The sequence below is a fragment of the Hylobates moloch genome, unplaced genomic scaffold, assembly GCF_009828535.3.
Source record: "Hylobates moloch isolate HMO894 unplaced genomic scaffold, HMol_V3 SCAFFOLD_20, whole genome shotgun sequence".
NCBI classification, from domain to species: Eukaryota; Metazoa; Chordata; class Mammalia; order Primates; family Hylobatidae; genus Hylobates; species Hylobates moloch.
In genome coordinates this window covers 1,422,646-1,449,120 of record NW_026652295.1, presented here as the reverse complement: position 1 = coordinate 1,449,120, position 26,475 = coordinate 1,422,646, and the positions used below count along the sequence as shown (strand labels likewise).

Below are 26,475 nucleotides of genomic sequence, written 5' to 3'. Positions count from 1 at the left end.
AAGCCATTCTCCTGCTTCAGCCTCCTGAGTAGTTGGGACTACAAGTGCGCGCCACCACGCCCAGCTAATTTTTGTATTTTTAGTAGAGACGGGGTTTCACCATGTTGACCAGGATGGTCTTGATCTCTTGACCTTGTGATCCGGCCACCTCGACCTCCCAAAGTGCTGGAATTACAGGCTTGCGCCACCATGCCTGGCCCGGTGGAATATTTTTTAAGTAATGGTAAAGTACACATGAAACTTGCCATCTTAACCATTTTCAAGTGTGCAGTTCAGTGGCATTAAGTACATTCACAGTGTTGTGCAGCCATCACCACCACCCATCTCCAGGACTCTTTTTTCCTCTAAAACTAAAACTCTACCCCATTTTCTCCACCCCAAGCTCTGGCAACCACCATTTTTTCCATCTTTGTGAATTTGACTACTCTAAGAACTTCATGTAAGTGGAACCACAGCGTATTTGTCTTTTTGTAATGTGCTTATTTCACTTAGCGTAGTTGACGCATGATTTATCCGTGTTGTAGCATGTGTCAAAATTGTCTTCCTCCTTAAGGAGGAATAATATTCCATAGCAAATATTACCACAGTCTGTTTATTCATTAATCTGTCAACAGATACTTAGGTTCCCTCCACATTCTGGCTATTTTGAATAATGCTGCTATGAATGTGAGTGTACGAGTGTCTATTTGAGACTCAGCTTTCGGTTCTTCTGTTTACTAGCCCAGAAGTGGAAATGTCGGTAATTCTATATTTAATTTTTTGAGGAACTACCATACTCGTTTTCCATCATGACTGCACAGTTTTACATTCCAGTCATCAGAGCACAAGGATTCCATTTTCCGCATATTCTTCCTCAATACGTTTATTTTCTGGGTTTTTTGATAGTAACCCTCGTAATGGGTATGAGATTGTATCTCATGCTGGTTTTGACTTGCATTTCCCTAATGAGTAGCGACGTTGTGCACTCTCTTATTTGCTTGTTGTTTATTTTGTTGTTGTTGTTGTTTAGTTGTAGGAGTCCACTTTATCTGTTTTTACTCTTGTTGCCCATGCTTTTGGTGTCATATCTAAAAATCATTGCCAAACCCAATGTCATGAAGCTTTTCTCCTGTTTTCTTCCCAGTTTTATAGATTTAAGTCTTATGTTTAGGTCTTCGATCTATTTGAGTTGATTTTTATATACGATGTAAGGTAAGGGTCCGGCTGTGTTCTTTCGCATGTGGATATCCAGTTTTCCAGTACCATGTGTTGAAGAGACTGTTCTTTCCCCATAGTGTGGTCTTGACACCCTTGTTGAAACTCAATCGGCCAGGTATATAAGCGTTTGTATCTGGGTTTTCTGTTCCATCATTAGTATCCGTGTCTGTCTTTATGCTGGTACCACACTGTTGTGATTACTGTATCTTTGTAGTTTTCAAATCAGGAAATGTGAGCTCTCCAACTTTGCTGTTGCTTGTTGTTGTTGTTTTCAAAATTGTTTTGGCTCTTCAGAGTCCCTTGAGATTCCATGTAAATTTCAAGATGGATTTCTGTTTTTGCGAGAACATCATTGGGGTTTTGATGGGGATTGCACTGAATCTGTAGATCACTTTGTGTAATGATCTTTACCCTAACAATAGCAAGTCTTCCAGTCCGCGAACACAAGATGTCTTTGCATTTATTGCTGTCTTTTGCAACTTGCATTTGAAGGCCTATTATAAGTGAAGTACTTGTAAGTGAAGTATATGTGGCCATGGAAAAATAATTTAATCTTTTTCCTACGGCAGTGTACGGTCCAGTTTAAACAATAAGACAAATTGTACAAATAAGAGTGTAGATGGGAAGTGACACTGGCGCCTTGGGGACGTGCCACGGGGGTCTGTGGAGGGAGGCGTGCCTCTGTGCTCCTCAAGGCTGCCCAGCAGTCGGACCTGTGGGAGACAAGAGGAGCCACGCGGGCCAGGTGTCTAGTGTGTCGGAGACCTGGGTGACTGCAACTGGCCTGGAAGGCCAAAATACAATGCCGGCAAGCCTGAGGGATCGGGAGGGAACATACACAGACACGGGTGACCCAGGAGGGCAGGAAGCAGGCCAGCAGCACACATATGAGCGTGGCAGCCTGTACACATCCCACAAGCAGAGGCGGGACAAACAGCAGACCCAGACAGGACGGAGACCTCAGTGTCTGAGCTGGCCAGAAAGAAATCCAGTTTATTAAGGTGTCTGTCTGTCTCTCTCTCTTTCTCTCTCTCTCTCTCTCTCTCTATATATATATATATATATATTTTTTTTTTTAAAAGCAGAGTTTCACTCTTGTCACCCAGGCTGGAGTGCAATGGCACGATCTCAGCTCACTGCAACCTCTGCCTCCTGTGTTCAAGAGATTCTCCTGCCTCAGCCTCTCAAGTAGCTGGGATTACAGGTGCCTGCCACCACAGCAGGCTAACTTTTGTATTTTTAGTAGAGACAGGGTTTCACCACGTTGGCCAGGCTGGTCTTGAACTCTTGACCTCAGATGAGCCACCTGCCTCGCCTCCCAAAGTGCTGGGATTATAGACATGAGCCACCACACCCAGCCTATTAAGGATAATCTTAGAAGATTTCTGCTGATCTTAGATCTCTCAGTTCCACCAAGAGAAAGCTCAGATTAACGTTTCTGAGTTCTGCACTGCTGCCAACAGAGAAAACATCAAACAAGGAACTTTCATTCCCCAGCACGTGCAGTGCAGAAGACACCCAACTGAGTGTGTGATGTTAAAGTGCATTGTTTCTATCTCTAACGCACCCTTGAAAAACAAGGCATTTGGGCAGCTATACTTTTAGATAGGAACAAATGAATATTGTTGTTTATCAAGTGCCAGGTGTAGGGGTTTTTCTTACACATTATCTCATTTACTTCCGTACAACGCTGTGGGGTAGGGGTCATGGTGTCCATCTAAAGATGAAGAAGTTAGCACGGAGATTATCTCAAAGACGGTAAAAACTGAACAGTCACATTTGTGTGATGCCAGCCACAGGCTCACATTGGAATCTGTTTTCTCCCAGAACAGAGATGGGGCCAGGGTAAAAGTCTAGCTTCAGACCTGGACAGGATGAGCCAAGTATGTCCCACGCCCTGGGTGCAGCCCCCCACAACTGTTCTTCTAGTTAAAGGAGGGTGTGCACATAGGATGGCCGGAACCCTGGTGACACCAGCCCTGGAAGTGAAGATGCACAGAGCATCTGAGAAGGAGGCCCCAGGAGAACATCTACCTCCCTTCCCTGTTCTTTGCCAGGAAGGTTGAGATGCCAGTCCCAGGTCAGTGTGCACAGAACTACTCCTGTGAGACACCGTGCTGGGCCTTAGTGAGCCATGCCAGGCTGCTCCCTCACACCAGCCGGACTCTGAACTTATCATTGAATTTTCCAAACCAGCATGACGGGTGTGAGCTGAAGACCCAGTGAGAAGGGGTGCACGCTGCCACGGGTGCGGCCTGCCCCATCAAACCAAGCACAATGCCACACTCCTAGTGGAGCTGAGGCCCAGCATGGCCATCGTCATGCAGATAGCAGCTCAGCAGGACAGGTGCACCCACTCAGGACAAGCCTAGTTTTCCTCCCATGCAGGGCCCAGGAAAACCACCCACTGATTTTCACTGTAGAGCTGGCCCTGCCTCTTCAGGGGACATGGCAGGGTTGCCGAGTACTTTTCTGTTTCATTCATCTACTCATTTGCTTTTCAATCTAACAAGAGTGTTTTATTCTTTAAAGCATTTAATCTTAAGAGTCAGAGGATAAGGATAGAAACTTGGCTGGGCACAGTGGCTCACAGCTGTAATCCCAACACTTTGGGAGGCCAAGGCAGGTGGATCACTTCAGGTCAGGAGTTCAAGATCAGCCTGGCCAACATGGTGAAACCCCCATCTCTACTAAAAAAACAAAAAAAAATTAGCTAGGCGTGGTGATGTACACCTGTAATCCAGCTACTCGAGAGGCTGAGGTGGGAGAATCACTTGAACCTGGGAGGCGGAGGTGGCAGTGAGCTGAGATCACACCACTATACTCCAGCCTGGGTAACAGAGCGAGACCCTATATCAAAATAAATAAATAAATAAATGTGTTTAATCAGTAGACAGTAAGGGTTAAGAGGGTTTTTCCTCTGTGCTTGATCATTAAAATGAAATAAGAATTGGTAGGAGAAGGCTTTGAGTGATTTGTATTCTGCCTGAATCCAAATGGACTGGAATATTTCACACGTTCTTAAAAAGGTGCCACTGTACCAAGCCGTCCGATGGGACACACCAGGAGGGCTGAGAACCTAAGGAGTCTCTTATGTCTTTAAAGGAAGAAATTAGCATATAATTAGTGGTTGTTTTTTTTTCTTCCTGGGCGTGAGTTGGATCAAAAGAGCTGTCAGAGCCACGGGCAGGAGTTGATCCTGTCAGTGTTTGCTGGGCCCACGGCTGCCCTGACAATTAAAACTCTTTGTACGATAAATGCATTTGCTGGTAGTATTGGCACCAGTCCCCATGAGCTAGATGAGGAAAGGAAAAGGAGGCCATCTCAGAGCTGCGTGGCTGAGGGAACCTAGACGATCACAGCCAACATTGCCACTTTACAGCTGCGGAAACTGAGGCCATGGCAGTCGTTGCTTGCCCAAGGTCAGACGGCAAGATCATCACTTCGGAAGTGACTTACAGAAGGCAAGGTGCACATTCACTGGCCAGGAGACTGCTGGAAAGTTCCAGTCTGCTCTTTCAAGGGCTCTCTTGACAGATGGATTTAGAAAACTGTGAAACCAGGCACTGGCCACCCTCCTAAAGGGACAAGACACCTAAAACTGTTTTCCTGCAGAGCCGCTGGAGCATGGTATCCAAGGGGTGTCTTTGAAGCGCAGTAAAAATGTCTTGATTGGAGAAGGATGCAATAAACTTTCTTTAAAAATAAAGAAGAGACAGTTTAGAAAGAACCTGGGGTCACTGGCCTTGTGCTTGAGAATGAGTTGGAATGTAGCAAAGGGAAAAAGATGCCCTTTGGCCTGCACATAAAGATGCAGTAATTAGGGCAGGAGCATTTGGATCTAGTGCATCTGTGCCTTGGATAACGTGCCTTCATGTTACAAGGTGCAAAGATAGCAGATTTCAGTTCCTCTAGGACTCTTACTTTAATGGCGTATTATGAGCAAAATTAAAGTGTACTATTAAATGTGTCCTGAAAGAGGCTGGATGCACAGTGTATAGTCAGTTTTAATGTTCATGGCATAAGTATCATGAGTTAAATTTAGAGGTTAGGAAATTATCAGGTATTCTGACCTCAATTTGCACTAAAGACAAGTCATTGACCTCTGAGACTGAGTTTTCCTGTCTGTGAAGAGTTAATGACATAGACTTGAAACGCGAGTTGAGGTGAATCACAGCAAGACTGTGTAATCGGCTGATGTCTTCCTAGTACCCAAGCTTACTGCCTGACAGTGCATCACGGGGTTATTCCAAACCAGGACCCCCAGTGGCCAGGCAGGGTTCATGTGTCATGCCTGCCCCATGAACCCCAGACTTACTGGCAAGTGATTTGCAGCATAACCCAAAACCTGATGTATGACTAATATTTGAAGGACAGTGTCATAAATTTACACTTTTTAAAAATAAGAGTTGTAATTATATGTGTGTAAATGTGAATGATTGCTTTAAATGTAAGCTCATGTTCTCTTTCTGATTCTGTATAGTGTTGCCTTGAGAACCATTATATCTGGAAATTTGGAGCAAAAAAGTCAAATAAGAGCTCGCGGAAGACTGTATGTTTTAGATCTTTTATCACCAAGATCTCTGGGACAGCTAGCGGAGAAATCAAACAGGGAGGCAGCAGGCCAGTGATCGCCATAATATTTTAAACTTAGACCAGTAAAACGGAGCTATTTTACAAAAAACTATGGCATTCTAAATTGTTAAAAGTTACATATCGTTATTTGGGAGTGGTAATTAGCTAGACAACCTGTGATTAAAGTATTACGACACTAACGGATCTGACAGTTCTCTTTGCAAAACCTCTTTGCAGTTTTACTAAAGAGGCAAGAGCCATGCTTTTTTGTGTGCAGAGGAAAATCTCATCGCATATTCCTAACGTGTTCAAAATGATTCCTTGCTATTGATACTTGTTCTAAGTTTTCCCCACATAAATTACAGTAGCATTGTGAGGCTAGTTGTGAAATTAAGCCATACTTTATGGAACTGCCCTTGGTGGTGATGTAAAATAATCTTTAGAGTCTCTTGTGTTACTGAATACAGATCCTAGGCAGCTTCAGATAAGTGGCCAGCTACATCAGAATGCATGACACTGGAGAGAAAGGTTTCCTTTGGACCAACGTAGAACCTGAAATGTCCAGATATAGGAAACATGAAATTTATCCAGCGTAACTTCCACTGCTATCTGCCACACAGAACAACCACACTGTTTATATTGTCACTTCTGAAGAGTAATAGTGAGGAGATCCTGAGAAGAGAGGATATGATAAGCCATTGCCCAAATTACAGAGCCCCAGGCCTGTTCCATCTAATCAGGAGAAAGAGCTTTAGGCGAGGATGTGCTCACTCTCTCGAGATATATTTTGAGTACTCACTATAGGCAAATAGGTACTGGGCTCTGAACAGGGTGGCTAATGAACAAGACCGAGTTCCTTTACCATCGAGAAGCCCCTGCAGGTACAGAACACCCAAGCATCAGGGATGCGGGAACTGTGCTGGTCCCTGAGATGAGAACAGCTGTGGTTCAAGGGAAGACCAGACCGCTAGCATCGTTGTACTCTGAGAGGAGGTGGCATTCGGCTGGCCCTGGAGGGATCAGTACAGTGTTGGTAGGTCCAGATGCTGAGAAGGACATTCCAGGAAGAAGGAAGGGCTTGTCCTTCCCCCACTCCGGCCTGAGAATGTGTCCGAGATTCCTCAGGACTCAGCCCAGACGACTCCTTCTCTGCAGAGCATTCCGTTCCACACAAGAGTGGGGACTCACACCCTTTCCTACTTTCCTTCCACTGTGCCCAGTAACTAAGTCAGTGTCTTGTCACACTACATGGCAGTTACTGGCATATGTGTCTGTGTCCCCTCGACCTTGTTCATTAGCCACCCTGTTCAGAGCCTAGTACCTATTTGCCTATAGTGAGTACTCAAAATATATCTCTTGAGAGAGTGGCCACATCCTCTGGTATAGCTGAAGGTATTAATTCTTATTTCAGTATCCCAGGTATCAGCTTCCAGACCCTTCAGCCTGCTGGGGACACTCTGTTTTTAGGATTTGGGGGTGGGGAGAAGCTGCTTAAATTCTTGTTCCCATCCAGCAGGAAACCCCATGTGTCCCCAGTAGCTCTGAGAATTACCTGGCTCCACTGAAACTCTGAATGCCCTGCAGCCTCCCTTTCCTCCATCCCAGAGCAAATAAGATGTTCTGTAATTGCAGGTGTTCAGCAGAGGGCTTATGTCTTGGTTAATAAACCACTTTAAAGCCACATAGTGGACAGGCCTGTTCTCGAAGCTTCCTGCTCATTGTTACTTGCAGAACACTGCTTCCTCTGGGAAGGGATGGGGTTCCTCTCCCTCTGCACCTGCCCAGCTGCCCTGACCAGCCCTTGTCACCTTTATGCAAAGCAGCCCAGCCCTTTCTGCCATCCTTCCTCCCTAGCCAGGGCAAGGAAGGGGCAAGAGGCCTGACTACCACCCATGCCCACAGAAGCCATCAAGGTGGTCTTTTTGTACGAGACTGAGTGAGCCCAATAGGCCCCCTCTGACCTGGCTTTTGAACTAACCTCCCCACCCCACCCCCCACCACATGGGGCACCCAGGACCCAGGCATTCAATGAATTCCTCTTCAGGGAGTTTTCTAAATGTGCAGAAGTGGGGAGTCTTCAGCCTGTGCCTGATTCCTGGCTAGTCTGACTTTTCCTGAATGCAGGATATAATTGGAAAAATATGGGAAATAAACCTGGAAAAGGAGGTTGGGATCATATTGAAAGATACTGGGCTGGACATAGTGGCTCATGACTGTAATTTCAGCACTTTGGGAGGCCAAAGTGGGTGGATCACTTGAGCCCAGGAGTTTGAGACCAGCCCAGGCAACATGGCAAAAATCCATCTCTACAAAAACATACACAATTTAGCCATGTGCCATGGCATGCACCTGTAGTCCTGGCTACTTGGGAGGCTACAGTGAGCCATGATCGTGCCTCTGCACTCCAGCCTAGGTGACAAAGCCAGACCCTGTCTCAAAACACAATGGTCAGATATTGGAGGTCAGGGTGAGAGTTTGGCTTTTATTTGGCAAGTGATGGAGGGTCCTGACTAAGGGACTGTCACAGAAAAGCCCTAGGTGGAATGAGCACGGACCCCAGAGCAGGGGAGGGCTGGTCTGTGAAGGGGGAGGATGCTGTCATCCTCCAAGGACATGGGAACTGAGGGCTTGGGCCACAGCGGTGGTGCAGAAGAGGCGCAAGGAAAGCCAGAGTGCCAAAGGTACTGGAAGTGGGCAAAATAGAGAAGAAGGAGCTAAAGGTGGCCAAGATTTTAAGTCTCAAGGATGGGAGTGGGTGAGAGGAATGGTAACAGTGCAACAGGAAAAGAACAAGTTTGTTTAGTTGGGGGCACATATATTGAGTTCAGTTTTAAACATCCCTCGAGGCATTCCGCAAATACTGCATGCCAGGCACAGTGCCAGGTCCTGAAGACAGAGGTCCATATAATGCACTCAGCACTGACGTTCTAGGGAGGCAGACGACAGGGTAGTGGGTGGATTGACAAAATAACCACAGACTGTTAAAAAGTCCTCAGAGAAATGAAGAGGATACTGTGCTAGAGAGAAGCGAAGTTACATGTGGAGACTTCGCACAGGAGATGCTTGCTGTAGACAGGGTGACGCTGCGGTGGCCATGGGCACTGGCTGCAGCTGTCAGGCTGGAAAGAAGAATGCAGCCCTGGAATCCAGCAGAAAGGCAAAGGCTGAAGAGAGAGATAGTGATGTCCTCACATAGAGGCCATCGTTGAAGTTGTCTGCAGAAAGGGGCCCGCCCCAGGAGAGCCTGCAGAAAGCAGAGACACTAAAGCCAAGGGCAAAGCCTTGGACCTGGAGAGTGGGAGGAAAAGAGCAAGTGAGGCAAGGCAAGGACAGCACAGGGAACACCAGACGAGGGCTACGGACCTCCAGGAGGACAGGCTGAGCGTCCCCGGGCACTCGAGCATGCCGTGCACATGCCATCGTGGGGGTAGAAGGCGCCATTTGCACAGTGATTGACAAGTGCCTTCTGCCATCAAGACGGCATCCATGGGATATTTTAGCGCTGATGGGTGCAGGAAGCTATGCTAGGCACAGCACGGGTGACCGAGAATGGGCACCATAGATTCTCTGCCCATGGGGGGCTTGCATTCAGTTTGGTGAAGGAAGTGTGCTAGATGACAGGGTATAAGAATCAAGCAGGCCAGGCGCAGTGGCTCACGCCTGTAATCCCAACACTTTGGGAGGCCGAGGTGGGTGAATCATGAGGTCAGGAGTTCGAGACCAGCCTGACCAACATGGTGAAACCCCGTCTCTACTAAAAATACAAAAGTTAGCTGGGCGTGGTGATGCGTGCCTGTAATCCCAGCTACTCAGGAGGCTGAGGCAGGAGAATTGCTTGAACCCGGGAGGTGGAGGTTACAGTGAGCCAGGATCGCGCCATTGCACTCCAGGCTGGGTGACAAAGCAAGACTCTGCTGACCTCCCTGCAGACTGGGGGTTCCTTGCCAGAGAGCAGGCGGAGGACCCGGGGCAACGTCACTCACAGGACTGGGCCCTGGGGCTCAGAGGAGAGGCATCTGGGGACAGCGGGGGCTGGGTAAGGGCCGTCTGCCCTGGGAGCCTTGTCAGCTGAGGAGTCAGGCTTGGCCTCTACAGAGGGCCCACCTGCAGGGTGCTTTTCTCCTTTCTTTCCTCTCAGGGTTTTTAAAAGGACTTTCTTTTTAGAGGGGAGGGGAGCTGGGAAGAGACTTTCAACTTTTTTAAATTTTTAAACAATTTTATTGAGGTATAATTCACACATCATACAGTTTACCCACTTAAAGTATATGATCAGTGGGTTTTAGTCTTCTCAGTATGCAGCCATCCCCACAATCAACTCTAGGACATTTTCATCACCGGAGGCAAAAACTCCGTAACCATTAGCAGTCCCCAGTGTTCCCCCACCGACCGTGGCCCAGGCGGTCACCTCTCTACCCCTGTCTCTATGCATCTGCCTGTTCTGAACTTCCGCTGTCCCCACCTAGCTATAGGTATGTATCCTTTGACCAGCACCCCCGCAACTACCCAAGGCCCTGGTAACCACATCCTACTCTCCTAAAAGGGCTTTCGAAGGCTCTCCTTGCTTCATTCATGCCATGGCAGCCGAGGGAGGGATGAGCACCTTGAGAGCCACCTGGAGATGAGCACAGTTGCAGCAACAGAGCCTCAGGGACTCAGCTGCACCGTGGGCAGTCAGGGTTCGTTTGCAGGAAGGCTAAGGAAATGGCATTTCCTTACAATGCCTGTGTGTCCTGCCAAATGGGCCAGGTCCCAGGGACACCAAGCTGAGTGAGATGCTGTCCCTGCCCCCCACACTTGTCTGGTCTGGTGAATCAATCCTCAGACACCTTCTATGAGGGCACCCTTGGAGATTCTGGCACGTCTCACCTCGCTGAGGACCTCACCAAGCTCCACTTTTCACAGACTCCACAGGATGTGTTGAGAATCACCAGTCTCTCTGGGGAGACTCAGGGGAAGAAAAGCAGCTGGATAAGAAAATAAAAGGAAGTATGGACCGGCTCTGCAGGATGCCCCCTCGTTAGCAGATGCCTCATGATGTGCTTGTGTTAACTCTGCTGAGGCCAGGGCTGTTTAAAGGCATCCAAAGAGTCTCCGTGAAGAGCTCTTTTAAAATAGGGGAAAGCTCAGTGAGGAAGGGGACTCCATAAGGAGTAAAGGGGCTTCGTGGGGCCCGGCTTTAGGAGCGGAGATCCGAGGCCCATCCTGATCTTCCTGTTGGACTTGGAGAGACAGACCGTCCAGGCCCAGCTTGCCTGTCGCCCACATGGGACCAGCACAGCTGCCCACCTGTGCTGTTCACAAAGACAGAAGGAGCCATGATGAAGGCAGGCTTTATAAAGTCCAAATATGACCCCACGTCTGTTATGCATAAGGACTCAGGACGATGGTCACCATGGAACCCTGTTCTCCAACCTAGAGGACAAAGACCAGGTTGACCTTCACCTTAGGGGGAAGGAGGAGATTTTGAAGGAGAAATTTATTTTCTTCCTGACAAAACCAAAATTTTCAGACAAATCTGAGCAACAGTTATATAACCTTTGGGGTAGGTTTAAAGACGGAAACTGGCCGAGTGTGGTGGCTCAGGCCTGTAATCCCAGCATTTTGGGAGGGCGAGGTGGGCCGATCATTTGAGGTCAGGAGTTCGAGACTAGCCTGACCAACATGGTGAAACCCCATCTCTACTAAAAACACAAAAAAATTAGCCAGGCTTGGTGGCGCCTTCCTGTAGTCCCAGCTGCTTGGGAACCTGAGGCAGGAGAATCGCTTGAACCTGGGAGGTGGAGGTTGCAGTGAGCCGAGATCATACCACTGCACTCCAGCCTGGGCGATAGAGTGAGACTCTGCCTATTTTTTTTTCTTAAAAAAAAAAAAAGATGGAAACTGCCCAGATTTCAAGGGAATTGAGGCTTGCTGCACTCCCCTTAGTTTCTGAAGAGCAGGGTTCCAAGTGAGCGAGGACAGGATGAAAAGGAGAGTGCTATGCAGGGCGAACTTTCTGAGCCGGGGGCCAGTAGGAAAGGACGGGGCGTCCTGAAGGAGCAGGTGAAATGAGGGCCTTCTTCGGGTTTCTGAGGACTTCCTAGTGTGCTTCCACTGTTTGGGACAAAAGAAGTGTGCCGAATTGTTGGGGTACTTCCATTTCACCTTTCATGAAGTAAGAGAGATGCATGGGGGAGCCCCAGGGCAGACCCCAAATATCCAACAGGAGGCTGACCAATATTTAAAAACCTGACTTTCAATTAACTAAATCCTGCAGAAGGAACGGGAGAGAGAAGAGGGATAGAAGAGAGAGAGAGAGAAGTCATCCGAGAGACGTGAGCTGTGCGCGCCTGACTGCTAGAGGCAATGCCCTGAGCAGCAGAATGGAGCGCTCCTGTCTGGGCTGCTCAGGGCCTCTCCACGGGACCTTCTGTGCCTGCTCCATGCTCTGTCCTTCCCCAGTGCTAAGCACTGAGTCACCTGATAAAGATCACAGTGGCCTTTCGGGTTCTGCCACAGGCTGGGGTCAGGCAGGCACTTGCCAGGTGCACAGCACCCTGACCTTCCACAAGGTATTTCCCTCCTTTGACAGGAAGAAGATAAAGCTTCTTTTCCTGTCCATTCTGAGATGCAAGCTGTGCTGCTCCATGGCACTTTCTGAGTGCCACCAGCTGGCAGGGCATATTTCTCTCCATTTATCTTCACTAACATGACAGTGACATAGATTGTCCCTGAGGAACATAAGACTAGCCCCTGAATTACATCCTCCAGGACCTCTAGGGTGCACAGGAATGGATGAGGACCTCAGCGAGCCCCAGAAGCCCCTGCATGACAGACAGCATGTTTCAGGATGTCCCAAAATGAGTCCAATCCAATCTCCAGCATTTGGGTGGCCACCAGTTTCCCCAAGGGAACTCCTAAGACCATCTGCAGGCAAAGGGTCTAATGAGCGCCGGAGGAAGAAATACATACAGGGATCTTTCCTGAGGAAGCTAGAAATAATTCTCATAGCCGTGGAGCCACCGCCACCTGTACCAGCTTCCCTGACCCCAGCCCCAGGGGGTCACTCTGGACTTCAGGGCCCCAGCCCAGCCTGCTGTCTCCACCTCGAGGTTTACCCAGGGCAGCCCCCACTGTCAATCATACCTCTGCCTAAACAGCACCATGTTGGCATTCTGACCCCCCATTACCCAAGTGTATTTTTCTCAGAGGCCTTGTAACCACCTGGTTGTTCCCTTGCTCGCCTGTTTACTGCCAGTGCCCCCACAGTAGAACATGAGCGCCCCACATGTCTGGTTGGGTGCTGTGTCGGCAGCCCTGGGCCTGTGCTGTGGAGGTGCAAGGGCACATTCCATGTGCTCTGGAACCACACCTGAGACAGCCTGCCCTGCCATTTATAAGAAATGTATTCTCTCCAAAACGGGCACCTAGAAGGCACAGCCACATCCAGCATGTTCCACGGGCATGGGATAGCCTCAGAGAGCCGCTCAGCAGAGAAGAAGGAGGTCAGGGTGGCGCAAGGCTGGGGAGTGGCCAACGCTTAAAGAGGCACCTGAGGCAGGAGGAGAGCGAGCATACGTGGAAGGCCTTACCCCGTGACAGGTGCATAACACACCTGCAGGTGTGGCATGCCTGAGGATGAGGACACCAAGCCACCTCAAGTGCCACCTCAAAAGTGGTGAATCTAGTGTCAACCTAAGTCTCTGTGACCCTAAATCCCATGTGCTTCTCCACGGGCACAGTTTCAATGAAGAAGAGGAAGCATATTCCAGGCTGTCGGGAACCAACTGCATAAGGAGGGCTGCAGATTGCTAGAATTGAAGAGTGATGTGGGGGAGCCTTGGGCAACAGTGCTGCAGAACTGGTGCCATGGACTGGTACATCCTTCAGGGGTCTAACTGCATTCCCTGGGCCCCAGTAGAGCCGTCACTGACTGTGCAGTGGCAGGAGCTGCTGTCTGTTGGTCACTTGCCCAACATCAGGCACTGATTTTATCTCTGATCTTTAGCATTGGTCGATATCATTCAACAGGCCTATACATCGTGGAACCTAGGCCCAGTGAGGTTCAGGGCATCCAGGAAGTAAGTGGCAGAACTGGAATTCAGCTTGGATCTGTGTTTTCGTTTTGTTTTGTTTTATTTTGAGACAAGGTCTGGCTCTATCACCCAGGCTGGAGTGCAGTGGTATGATCTTGGCTCACTGCAGCCTCCGTCTCCCAGACTCAAGCCATCCTCCTACCTCAGCTTCCCAAGTAGCTGAGACTACAGGCATGCACCACCATACCTGGCTGGTTTTTGTAGAGACAGGGTTTCACCATATTGCCCAGGCTAATCTCGAACTTGTGAGCTCAAGCAATCCACCTGCCTTGGCCTCCCGAGTGCTGGGATTACAGGCATGAGCCACCGTGCCCAGCCTTAGCTTGGATCTGACTCCAAAGCTCATGCTCAGCTGGCGATGACTGCTTTGCACCTGGGGGCCCACATTCAGCAAACAAGAGAGTTCCACTTGGCTCCCAGCCGTACTAAACGCGGCGGTTCCTGGGAGGTTCTCTAACACCATTGGGTCCTTGAACAACCATCTGCATCTGGACTGTTAGCCTTGCACTTTGTCTTCCTACCTTCTGCTCATTCCTCACAACCCAGCTCAGGGAAAATCTTCTCTGGCAAGTATGTCCCAAGAGCCCTCACTTCACTAGCCTGTGAGCCCCTCCTGCGTCCCACTGTGAAGGTAGCTTAATCCTTCCACTTCCCCCAGTGGGAAAACGCGAGGCACGTCACCCAGTATGTGTTTCTGCAAGTGCCTCAGTGGCATCCTTAACATGGTGCGTTGTCGAGGCCACCACCAAGCCCTCTCTCCTCTGCTCCTGCTCCTCTTCAAGCCTGGGCCCTCTCCCCATATCCACAGGTACCCACCTCCTTCTCTGCTAGCCTGCCCTTGTTGCCTACCCCAGGCACAGGTACCTGTCGGAGATCGCCATCTATGTCAGTCTCCATCACTGACCTTGAGTTTCTGGACTGACTGCATGAATGAAGGAATGTTGGCCAGGATGGAATAAGAAGATTTCAAGGTGTCTCTTTCTTTCTGAACTCTCACTATCCAGACTCATGAGTTAAGTAGTTGTAGATAAAGTCTTTATGTACCTCCAGAGTCACTCTACTCCTGCAGGTCCGATTGACCTGAAGACATGGTCTCCCTCAGTCTCCACGCCCTAAGGAATATTTGTGTTTCTGTTAGTAGTCATGGTGGTGGCATTAATAAGACCCAGAGAGTTCTTTCTAATTCTGTGAGTTGGGTTCCTTTCATAGAAAAGAGTGCTCTAAAGGGGACGGATACCAAGCAAAGGTCCCTTGGAAGTACTCCAAACCCCAGAGTTCCCATGTCAGGTGGCTCTGAGTGTTCTTTGCCATCCTCAAAAGCAATACTTCCTTGAATAATGCCCCCAAAGCCCAGTCCTGCCTGAGGAAGTCTTCCGGGAGTCTCACGGCCTCATAGTGTCGGGGGCTGGGGGGTGGGGCATAGAATCAATCCATGGGCACGCAGCCACTGGCCTGTGTTTCAGCTACTCATAAGTATAAAGTTCAGGATCATGGCTATCCTGCTGGCACTCGAGGAGTTGATCAGTGTTTTCGAGAAAGCTACATTAATTAACCAAATCAGAGATGCTTTTTCTTCGGCCGGGGTTCCCTCTGTGAAACCATTCATCCCCAGCTGGAGAAAAACAGTGGAGTTTCTGTTTTGCTCTAGACCCAAGTCTGCATCAGGCTTTGTTAGTGTGGGGCTTCGACATGAAGACACCCATGCTCATTTCTGCCTGGTGTCTCTCACGCCCCCCACCTTTGTTTCTAACTCTTAGGTTCCATTCCTGTCTCTGCTCTAATCTCATCTGGACCTCTGTAGCGCAGAAGCATATTCTCTCTCTTCTGTCCGTGTTGTTGGCAAATTCTTTCTTTACACACCTCAGCCTCTATCTGGTGGTGAACGCTTGGCTTTGCGTTTATTGTTACCAAGTGTCAGCACACATAACTAAAGAGAGAAGACCCCCAGGGGAGGGGGTCTAGGTTAATGGGCTAGTAACCTAGTCTTTGGAGTCAGATAAGCCTGGGTTTGGATCCAGGATCCACCTCGAGTGGCACACAGCAAGCTACCTACTTACCAGCACCGCTGTTTCCTTGCCTGCCTCGTAGGACTGTTCGAAGGCTGAAGGACAGGGGGCATGTTGCTGCTGGTCTAAGGGCCCTCGGGGAACCCTTGCCTAAACTGGTAAAAAACCCATCCTGAACAGCCAGTGCCGGGACTCACTGGCCCACTGCAGAGGCAACTCCGCTTGGGAGCCTTCCGCATAGAGGCCTCTGTCCCCACAACAGTCTACAGTAGGTCAGGCATTTGGTTATGATCTGTGCATTTGGTTATGCTTCCCCTTGTGCCATTATTTATGTGTTATGCAAGTGCTTCAGTGACCTGCTCCACCCAGGGCAATAAGGTGCCACAAGTGTCCGCTTTATAGCCATGAGAGAGCATAAGCACCCAGAGCCTGACTTGCCATAGGTGACAGCTCCCCCAAAGTCCAGCCGTGCTTTCACGGAGGAGGGTTTGAAGCAGTAGTTTCCTCGGGGTCTTGTTCAGCACACCAGAACCAAGTCAGACCTCCGCCCTCCAGGCCACCTGCCTCCTCACAAGTGCTGTCTGCGGGGCCGGCCGGGAAGCACATGCCCAGCTGCGGGGCTCCTGGGCCTGGAGAGATGCCTTGAAAGGCCTTACTGGGCAGAGGTGCAGGGAGACCAGGGCCAAGGGAGGCCTCTCCACCACGCTTTGCCACCTGACAATGTGCTGAGTCACCCAGCTCCCCCAGACACCTGGCTCGACTCAGACTCGGTGCAGACAACGAGCCAGATGGAGCCCAGCTGGGACACCTTGAGTCCTGCTGCTCTGCTGCCACAGCTGCCTGGAGCCATGCCTGGCGCTAGGCTAGGAGGCACAGTGCGGGGTCCCAAAGGCAAGAAGCAGTCTCAAGGTGTTCTGCGAGCACCAGCAGGCCTGGCAGAATGGCAAGCAGTAGCTTGGAGAGGGGCCGTTAGAGTTCTTCCAGTCCCAGTGTTCCCCCGCGTGCAGGTGAGGCAAGCCCAGGTTCAGAGCTTGTGCTGCAGGGCCAGGCCTAGGCCTCACCTCTCCTCCCTGCTGCCTTCCACGCCATTCCCATTCCTGCACAGAACCTTGGGCAGGTGAGGCATGGGCAGACCTTCCGGGGCCCGCTGCTGCGGGTAAGAATCAAACTTGCAAGGACATAACCGTAGCGTGGTAAGTGCTGCCTGTGTGGCAGCCAGTGCCCCCAATCCTAGGCTCATGGTGTCAGGCTAGGCCCTGAGCTCTCCAGCCTGGGGGCTCATACCTCCATGGGAGCCCGTTCCTCCATGGGGGCCGCATCAGCACCAACCTTCCGGGCACCTTCAGGACGGCCAGAGAGGTGCTGGTGGCTGTGTTCTCACATGAGTCTTTGATCATCTTGTGAGTGATCATGCTGCACACTTGCTGGTATAACAGTTAAGTGAAGTGAAAGTAACTTTGAACTGAGTCCAAGGGTTGATTTTTGCCAAACTTCAACCTCAGGCTAGCCCTTTGTCAGCCCCGGCTCAATCTTTATAATGTCTGTCTTCTCCAAACTCAGGAATCCCAAGACCTTCAGAGTGGGCATTACTTTGCAAAGACAGGCCTACTTTCTACACCAACAGGCTTTTTAGAATTGATGTGGCCAGAATTCTAGAACTATCCCACACTCTAGGCTACCCTTGTCCCTCTTTCCTGTGTTTATTTGGAGAGCATGTTGTGCACATCAAAGAAGAGGTTCCTGCTGGTTTTATCAAATTACCGAGCAAGAGAAGCACCAAAGAGATGCAGACATTCCTGGAACAGATTCCTCGTGGCACGCAGATCTCATCCCTTTGTTTCTATTTCCGCTGACATTCTGGGGTGTCTCTTTTCTGTCGTCTCCTAGTCCTCTTTGTGATGAGGAGGGCTGCCACGGTGGCAGGTTACTCTGGAAATGCGACGTAGGAAAAGTGCCTTGGGAGGAAAGGCTCTAACCAAACAGTAGTGTCTTAAAGATAGCCCCAGCTGAGAGCAGAGAAGAGCAACTCCCAGACGCAGTGTTGGAGGTGCCGAGGCCCGGCCCTGCTTCCCTGGAGTGGCTGTGGGTTATGTACAAGGCTGTAATCAGTAGTTTCTCACATCTGGATAGAGCTGTCTCTTTTCCAAAGCACTTTCACATCCACCGCGGTATTCATTTTAGGGAAGTTGGCAGAGTATGAACCAAGCTCTCGTTTGCATTTGCAGACTTGAGGGCCACACTCCCCTGTGGGCTCTGCACAGCACAGACCCTCAGCCTGGTCAGTGAGGCTGGCCCCGACGGCAAACAAAGCACCTGCCCAAGGGTCACCGCACAGTGTCGCACTCGGAGTCCCCACCAAAGCTCCCATCAAAGTCAGCCTGATTATTTTCCACTGCATTTTCCTGAAAGGATGTTATGATTTTCTAGATGTTTGGTGGCTGGCGATAAATCAGGCTTTTATGATGTCATGTGAAAGGCCCCCTCTCGGACTTCCTCCTGCTGCAGCGGGAGGATGAAAGTGGGCCATGTTGGTTGCGCAGTGGACACAGCTTGCCTTAACCCTTTCCTCGCCTGTCCCGTGGACCAGGGTCACGGAAGAAGACAAGCTGTGTCCCCTCAGCCTGCCTTTCACAGGAGCATAGCCAGGACATGGGAAACGGAGCTCCTTTCCCAGAGCTAAGCAGACTTTCTCAGCAGAGAGGCTTTGGCCTCAAATCAGGATCAAAACAAGAAGGTGTGCTGCATGGAATGATTCTCTAGAAGTGATGTTTTGGAAGGGTCCCTGTTCTGTAATCATGAAATCCTGAAAAAGGAGATGATACGTAATGCTGGCAGGGCTGTGGTGAGAGGCACATGCAGACTCCACCAGGAGAACTTCGCTTCTGGCATTGTTGACTTATAGAATGTCTTTGAAAGGAATAAAAAGGTTGTCATTCAAACGAAAATCCTAGGAATTCTCTGTCAGTCCTCTTTCCCTCACCACCGCCTGCAACCCCAGGGAGGCCTTTTCTGCTCTTTCTCCAAGATCATCTCAAGTTCACCCATGCCTTTCCGTCGCTATGTCCCCTCCCCACCCCTCGTGTCCAGGCCACCATCGTGTCTCACCACATCTGTGGCTGACGTCTCTTAGCTGGTCTCTCCCCGCTCTTGCCCCTCTTTCTAACCCACAGGGCAGCATCTGCAGGCATCTTTGAACTCATCCATCGCAGCATATGCCCCCAGCACTCAAAACCCCACTATGGCTCTGAGCAAAGCCCAGACTCCATATTGGATGTGCTGGGCTAGTGAAGGATGGAGTTGAAACTGAGCGGGTTCTCACTGTAAATGAGTGGACTTTTACACGGTACACATGGACACAGAGAGACACACCCCGAGAGAGACAGAGACACACACACACAAGAGTATGGTAAAAATGTTTTCAAAACCCAGGCAAGTTTCAGTGCTGTGCCTCATCGTCTTGAGAGCTACTCGGAAAGGAGAAGGCCTTTAACAAACAAGGGGAGCTCAGGGTCACAGCTTCACTGCAGGCAGGAGGAAATGAAGGGTGGGGCGGCATCTCAGTAGCCCTCAGAGGCTGAGCATGTCCTCATTTGGCCAGAAGAGGGACAGCCCTTTCACGGCACACCCTCGCAGGTGCTGGAATAGCATGGCCAGGTGACTCCCTAGTCTCCATGTCTTTCAGGGCCAGCTGGGTGCAGTCCCGCTGCAGTGGCCTGCACCTGAGTCGCCAGGTGCTTTAAGGTTAGGTGACCCAAGCACATGAAAGAGTGGCAGAGTTTCCAGGGGAAGAGGGATTATGTATTAGAGTTGGGCCATGCAGGGCAAGAATGACTCGTCCACCTTTTTAAAAAGACACACGGCTAAATGTCAGTTTATAGTCAGTTCCATACTTTCAAAAATTGACACCAGAAAGTCAGGCTTGTAAACTCCATCCAGTTGAGGTAGCCAGCTTTCCAACCTCCAGCCACAGCCTGCAGGCTGCAGGTGCTCCAAGGCAGTCACTGTGACTAGACAGCAGAGCCTCGCAACCACGTGGCTTTGCTGGGAAAGGCCTGGGCTCCGTGGCAGAAGCCACCCGGGAGGCCAACAGTGCCTGCCTCTGTGTCCCTCCCAGCCTCGTGGTCATGGGCTCCTTTCCCCCTCACTCCCCATGCCCAGTCACAGCAGCCTTCTCTCCGGGGTTCCCTTATGGCCTTTTTACCTGCAGTGTCCCCAAGAGACCCTCACACCCCAGATCTTTCTGTGACCGGCCCCTGCACATTGTGCAGGTCTCTGATCCAGTGATGTCTGTGGAAGGCCTTGCCCACCCAGCCAGTACAGAGTGCCCTCCCGCCCTCCCAACAAGCCAGCCCCCTCTGCAGTCGTTCCCTCACGCTCCCATCAGCCGAAACTCAGGTCTCCACAAACTCTTGTGCTGTCAACCCCTAGAACATGGGCTTCATGACAGCCGTGGCCTTCTCTTGTCCATGTTTGCTTCCCCAAGGCCTAAAGCAGTAAATATGTGGCAACGAGCAAGCAAGACACTGTGAAATGTTTGCGGAAATTGAGGGACAGCAGAGTACAAAATCTTCTGCACTCTGTTATAGCTATTCAGAAAATGATTATCTAAAATTAGAGGAAGGTTTGGGGTGCAGGGTAAAAGTTGCGTGTAAGTATCAAAGAAAAACTATAAAACAGCCCACTTAAAAATATTACATCTTCATCCATGATGTTACTACAAGAAATTAAAAGAATCGTTTTTCCTACATTTTAGTGATAAATAATAGCCTCAATGGAAAGCCTGTACAGGATGAATTACAAATGGTTCTAGCTGCTTTTCCTGTGCAATTTTGAATTCTCAAAACAACTTTGCAAGCCTTGCTGTCCCCATTTGACAGATTTAAAACCTGAATCTCACAGTTATTAAGAAAGAGTTAAGTGGATGAGCCACGTTGTGATTCCAGGTCTCTCCAGCAATGTCTCCATGTTGGTTGTGTCTAAGAATTTTTCTTCTTTTAGAGGCAAGGTCTCATTCTGTCACCTAGGCTAGAGTACAGTGGTGTAATCATAGCTCATTGTAGCCTCAAACTCCTGGGCTCAAGCAGTCCTCCCACCTCAGCCTCCCAAGTAGCTGGGACCACAGGCAAGTGCCACCACACCCAGCTAATTTTTTAAAGTTTTTTTATAGAGACAGGGTCCTGCCATATTGCCCAGGCTGGCCTCAAACTTCTGGCCTCAAGCAATCCTCCTACCTCAGCCTCTCAAAGCACTGGGATTACAGGCATGAGCTATCACACCTGGCCAAATTTTTGTATTGAGATAAAATCCAGATACTGTGAAATGCACAGTTTGTTCTGACAAATGCACACACTCATGTAACCGACACTCTTATTCATATAAGGAGCATTTCATCACTCCAGAAAGTTCTTTGGTGAACCTTCCCAGTCAGTACTCCTCCCCTGTCCTCCAGTCTCGCTTCTATAACCATGGATGCCTCTTCTGGGACCTCACATACAGCAAATCATGCAATATGTACAATATGGACTCTTCTGTGTCAGTTTCCATCCAGCATTAAGTTGGTATTTCTGTGTATTGATACCATCTATTACTTAGAGACCTCTTTGCCACTCAAATTAATGTGTGTAAAGTGTATTGCTTACAACACATTCCACAGAGGGTTTTGTCCTATTGAGTGTTGTGACTGGTGGACTAGGAATCAGCAGAACCTGACCACTAGATGACTTTGTGACATTCTCAAGTACTTGGCTTGGCTGAAATACCTCTGCAGATGCATTTCGGTAAAGGACTTTGTTCCTCTCATGAAGATGTAAAGAAGGAGTGCCAGGTGACCATGTAGTATAGACACCTGACAAAACCCTGTTAGCCTTCCTGTGACGATGGGTGGTCAAATGGGTGATAATAGAATTACAGTAAACCTAAAGAGTCGCCATCATGCTCATCTCCTCTCCATACCTCTCCAAAAATTGGCTAACAAATATCATAGTAATTGTCTTAATCTTTTCTCCAACATAAAAGTCCCCAGAGAAATGGCCAAAAAGCAAGAATCTGGATGTGGTCAGGTGTTTGGCTAGGCCTTGAGTTTCTTAAGAAGTGGCTGAGGGAATGAATATTTGGAGGAGCCTGTGGGTATATGTTTGATAGACCCTGTTTGAATGACCCTGTTATGTTATTTATATTTGGATTGGGGAGAAGGAGGAAGGGGAGGGAGGGAGGGAGGAAGGAAGGAAGGATTATTGAAGTGAGGTGTGTTGAATTGGAGGACTTAATATACTGTATACATTGAGAAAAAAACATAAAGGAAAAAAATCCCATCTATATTGTACTGTGTAGTACTCATGTCCGAAGCAGTGGGGCGGTGGGGGGGGGGGGCATTTCTAAGAGGTGGGTAGATTTCCTAACAAACTAGAAGGAAGCAAGGAAAATTACCTTCCTCTTATGCAATTCAGGATCCCCTGTGGCCTAGGTAGGCATTCCTAGATGAGAAGATTCAGGGTAAAGATAAGCCAGATGACAAGTACTTTAGCTTTTACCTCCGAGATACTTTGCTTTGCACAGAACTTTCATCTCTAGAAAAGAGGCCACCTGCAACAGATACAAAACCTCTTAAGTTGCATTTTGGATGTGATTGTTTTGTGGTTTAATTAGCTGATGTCTATAAAGCGCTTTGAGGGTAGAAAGCCCTAAGTGGCAAGAGCACAGCGGCCTGCCTCTTGTATCCAGGGTGCCACTTGCCAGCGATGTCACAAGAGTCCCTAATCGGTCCACTCAAAGGCGCTTTATCTCCTGTCCTCGGGGTTTTGCCACCTCCTTCCAGCACGGATAAATCTTTACACCCTAGATCCAGTTATTAACAGTAACCAGTAATTTCCGACCAAGATGGTGCTGGCTTTGAAGCCTGGAGTGCTGAGGTCACTGACAACCTTATCTCCTTTTCATTAAATGACCCCTGCATCACAGCTATGAGTCAGCCGCCCCCTAGCTCAGCTAGTCAGAGTGGAGATCAGTGAAGTAACCGGAACCAAGAGGGCTCTAGTTACAGGGATTAATCTAGCTTTCCCCAGGTTGATGCTACTGTAAGCACCAGGGATCAAGAAATAAAGCTAACAAAAAATTAACTCCACGATTGCAATTATAGATGTAGAACAGGTACAGACAGACACAGCACCTTGTAAATATGTATGATGCAAGATGACATCCCCAAAGTCTTATATGGTTATTTCATTTAAAGAAACCATAGACATCTACCTGAGAGCAGGCAGCTCCCGAAAAGCTTCCCAGCGCAGCCTCTGAGAAGTGCTTTCCTCTGCTCAGCTGGCTCAGACTGCCGCCTGGTTGAACGGGGAAGGCCTCAAAGTTGCACAGGGCTGGACAGGGTAGAGAGTGGGCATGTTCCTGGGCTGGGACCCACTCAGGAGGTGGGGGGCGTGCTCCTCTGTCCCAGTCAAAGGCCAGGCAGCCAATGGGCAGGCGGACGCGGCCAGGGCAACCGCCTGGTCTGGGGAAAGGAACAAGCTTTGGGGTGGCATAAACTGCCTAGACCACATGCGGTTCATCCCATGGAGGAAAGAGGACTGCTGCGCTCATCTCCACACATCTCCAGCATGTCTGCTAGAAGGGCTTTCTCCAGAATACGTTTTAAAACTTTGTTTAAAAGGAAGTTGACTTGCTTAAATCCTGTATTTCTCCTAAATAATTATGTTGTCTGTGTAGCTTACAGAGCCCTTTTTTCACCTAACTACAATTCTTGTTTTATGTCAACTATATCAACCATATTTTTAAAATATAAATGAAAAAAGATCCATTTATATATAGGTTGCACTATACATGCCATTAAGTTCTCCTTTCATGAAGTGAACACCTGTAATTTTTTTTTACCACCCTAAGCTTTATTGACAAGTAGGCACATAATGAAGACCGTGTTCTCATTTACTTTCCACGAAAGCTCTACTGTACTAGCCGGACTTTGTCGCTGGTTTCTGGGGCATGCATATGGATGGATGCATTTCTTTCCATTTGTTTAGTAGTGCTTAACAGCTGCTGATCCCAAATGACAAATTCTACCAACTGAGATCCCATCAGAAAAGTGGGATCAGCGAGAGGGGTGGTCAGAGGATTTTAAAGTGCCCATTAGGCACCTCCAGGAGGACTGGACCGCACATCCTGAGTCATCTAAGGAGGCTCCCAGCAGAGGTGACAGTGGCGACAGTGGGAGTGTCCAGTGGTGGTTTTATTCCAAGTCTACGCCATTGCTGATTGCCACACAGCAGCCTCCATAAGGGTGGCTACAGACGAGGCGATGGTGCAGGGCCTGCTCCTCCCTCTGCCACTTCCTCTCCACTGCCTGCACCCTCCTCAGGCCAGTGCTGACTGACTCCATTTCCCTGAGGCTGCCTGAGCATTGTTTCAGCGCTGCCAGCATTCTGTTAGCCTCTGTTGACGGACAGTCCCACCGAGTCCGCTTCCTGAGCAGACAGGACCACCTGCTGTTTTCTTCTCCTCTCTTATCACCCCTTGTCATTAAAGGAGAGGTCTGACTTCCACTTCGGTTTGTGTGGATAGACAGCAGTAAGGGAACCGAGGGGGAATGTTCATTACCGCTGTTAACACCACAGCATTTCTTACTGCTCGGACATTCGCTCCCTCTTTGGGAAGGATTAAACCAAAGGATAAATTCGTGAGCATGTAAGGCTTCCAGCTACACCCAAGAAGAGATGGCGTATATTGCAAATTTTCTGGGGGATCTTTCAGAATTCATTTTTTGTTATTTCCCAGTCTTATTCTCAACTATCTGGAATCTTGACTAGGATATTCTGTGCGACTTGAGAGCTTTTTCCTGAGGCTTTTTGTTGTTGTTTAGCAGCTCTGCCTTTCTGAAAAAGAAACATTAGCCCAAGAGTCAAGCTTTCCTATTCACTCTACACTAGCAGAAAGTTGGATCAAGAACCAAATTCACTGGCATTCTTTTATTCCCTTGGAACCTGAGCTATTCCTCAATTTTGCTTTTCTAAGAAAAGTAGAAGGGAAAAAAAAAGAATATTCAGTGCCACTCACAGCTCTGTATCTGAAATTCCTAAAGATATTTCGCGAAGGCTTTCATCAGTCTCGGCTTTCCTTAGTAACATCCCCGTCCATACATCTTCTCCTATTTATAGCACTCAAGAGTCAATTTCTTCCAAGATGGACATTAGAAATTCAACAATAATCTGCCAAAAGATCTCATACTCTTAGAATATTTCTCCACCTAAACAGATGTTCTTTGCAAACCTTATAAGCAGACCTGTTGAGGAAATGTGGCATCCAACACCTAGTTTGAACTAAATATTAAGGTTTTCCCAAAGCAAACTCAGTGAAAAGGGGAGAAAATGAAATGAGACCGTCAGCTTCAAAAAATCATCCTATGTGATACAATCTGTTTAATAGCATTCCCCACAATGGTTTTAGAGAAAGTGGTATGGAGGTGGGAGTATCAAAGGCAATGAATGTGTTAAAGAATGATCAAAATAACATCGGGGGAAGGAATGAAAACTAACCAGTGTGATTTTAAAGCTGCGTTGTTATCTAGATGGAAGAGATCTGAGGAAAGGGACCTGTCGTTAGGGTAGAAGATAATGGCACACTCTGGTCTCTCCTTTTCTGGAGTTTGCGTTAACTACTGTGGGCTCAGAAACGGGCTTAATGACTTTTCCAGCATTTGGTCTGGCTCTTTATCAGTTCACTTTAACAAGAACATAAGCCAGGAAAGCCTAAAAAATGGCTGCAGCCAAACATGCCCTCCTCCATGCTGCTGTTTGCAGCTCTGTAAATGTATGCCTGGATGATACAGCTAAAGGACAACTCCCGAAGGTCAAATGAATACACACAGTCCGTGAGTCAGAAATCTGAAGGGCTGTGTGGACAGAGACATTGCTCCTGCTGTTTTGCTGCTGTAAAATGCTCAGTTAAACCTAATTGAATTTGACAATTATAAATTACATATTGAAACCGTATAGTTCACCTAAGGAATAGCAATGAAAACAGTGAAGACACCAGAAGCCAGAGTTCAGGAAATGTCATATTCACATAGAAATACTTTAAATTTTTCTCAAAGCTTTATTTTCTCTTTTTTCAAGAAAAGCTCCAGACCACCCAGTTGCACTGGTGGAAGTCCTTTTGGGAAGCTGTACATAAAATCATCACTTTAATTCAGCTTTTGCCCCCGTTGTCATACTAAGGCTGTAAGCGTATGTATAATGAAGGAACCGAGCTGTCAAAAAAGAAGAAAAGAGCGCAGTAGATAAGCTTATTCTTCTCTCTGGTCCTTAGGAGCTGATTATACCCTAGTGGAGGGGATTTGTGGAAGTTCAAAAATCTTTAAGAGGGAGGTAAAGATTAAAGGAACGTGTATCATGGCCCACGCTCCGCTCTCACTCCTCACAGTTCTGTATCTGAGCACAGCAGTTCGGACCCCGTTGTATGAGCAGTTTCCACCACCTAATTCCTTCTCAGCCCAGAGGAAGCCTTATTTAAAGAAGGGAATCCACATCCTTGCTCTCCCTCTAGAGCTGTGTGCACTGTCCCACACAGGCCCTCCCCACGCCACCCTTTAAGTATGTCCTGTGCCTAGAACCTTGCAGGATGAACCG

At 48.6% G+C, this 26,475-nt stretch overlaps 1 protein-coding gene across 3 annotated transcripts in view; it reads left to right on the top strand.

Moving 5' to 3' along the window:
* Positions 1 to 26,475, top strand: part of GMDS (GDP-mannose 4,6-dehydratase) — a 693,428-nt gene that overhangs the window by 601,667 nt on the left and 65,286 nt on the right. The window contains exon 10 of one of the 3 annotated variants that reach the window (XM_058432184.1): positions 5,681 to 5,878. The exons of the other annotated variants lie outside the window; for them this stretch is intronic. Coding sequence (XP_058288167.1) covers positions 5,681 to 5,845 — 165 coding nt within the window. The 3' untranslated portion in view covers positions 5,846 to 5,878. Of the gene's footprint in view, positions 1 to 5,680; positions 5,879 to 26,475 lie in introns of those variants that run through there. 3 annotated transcript variants of the gene reach the window in all.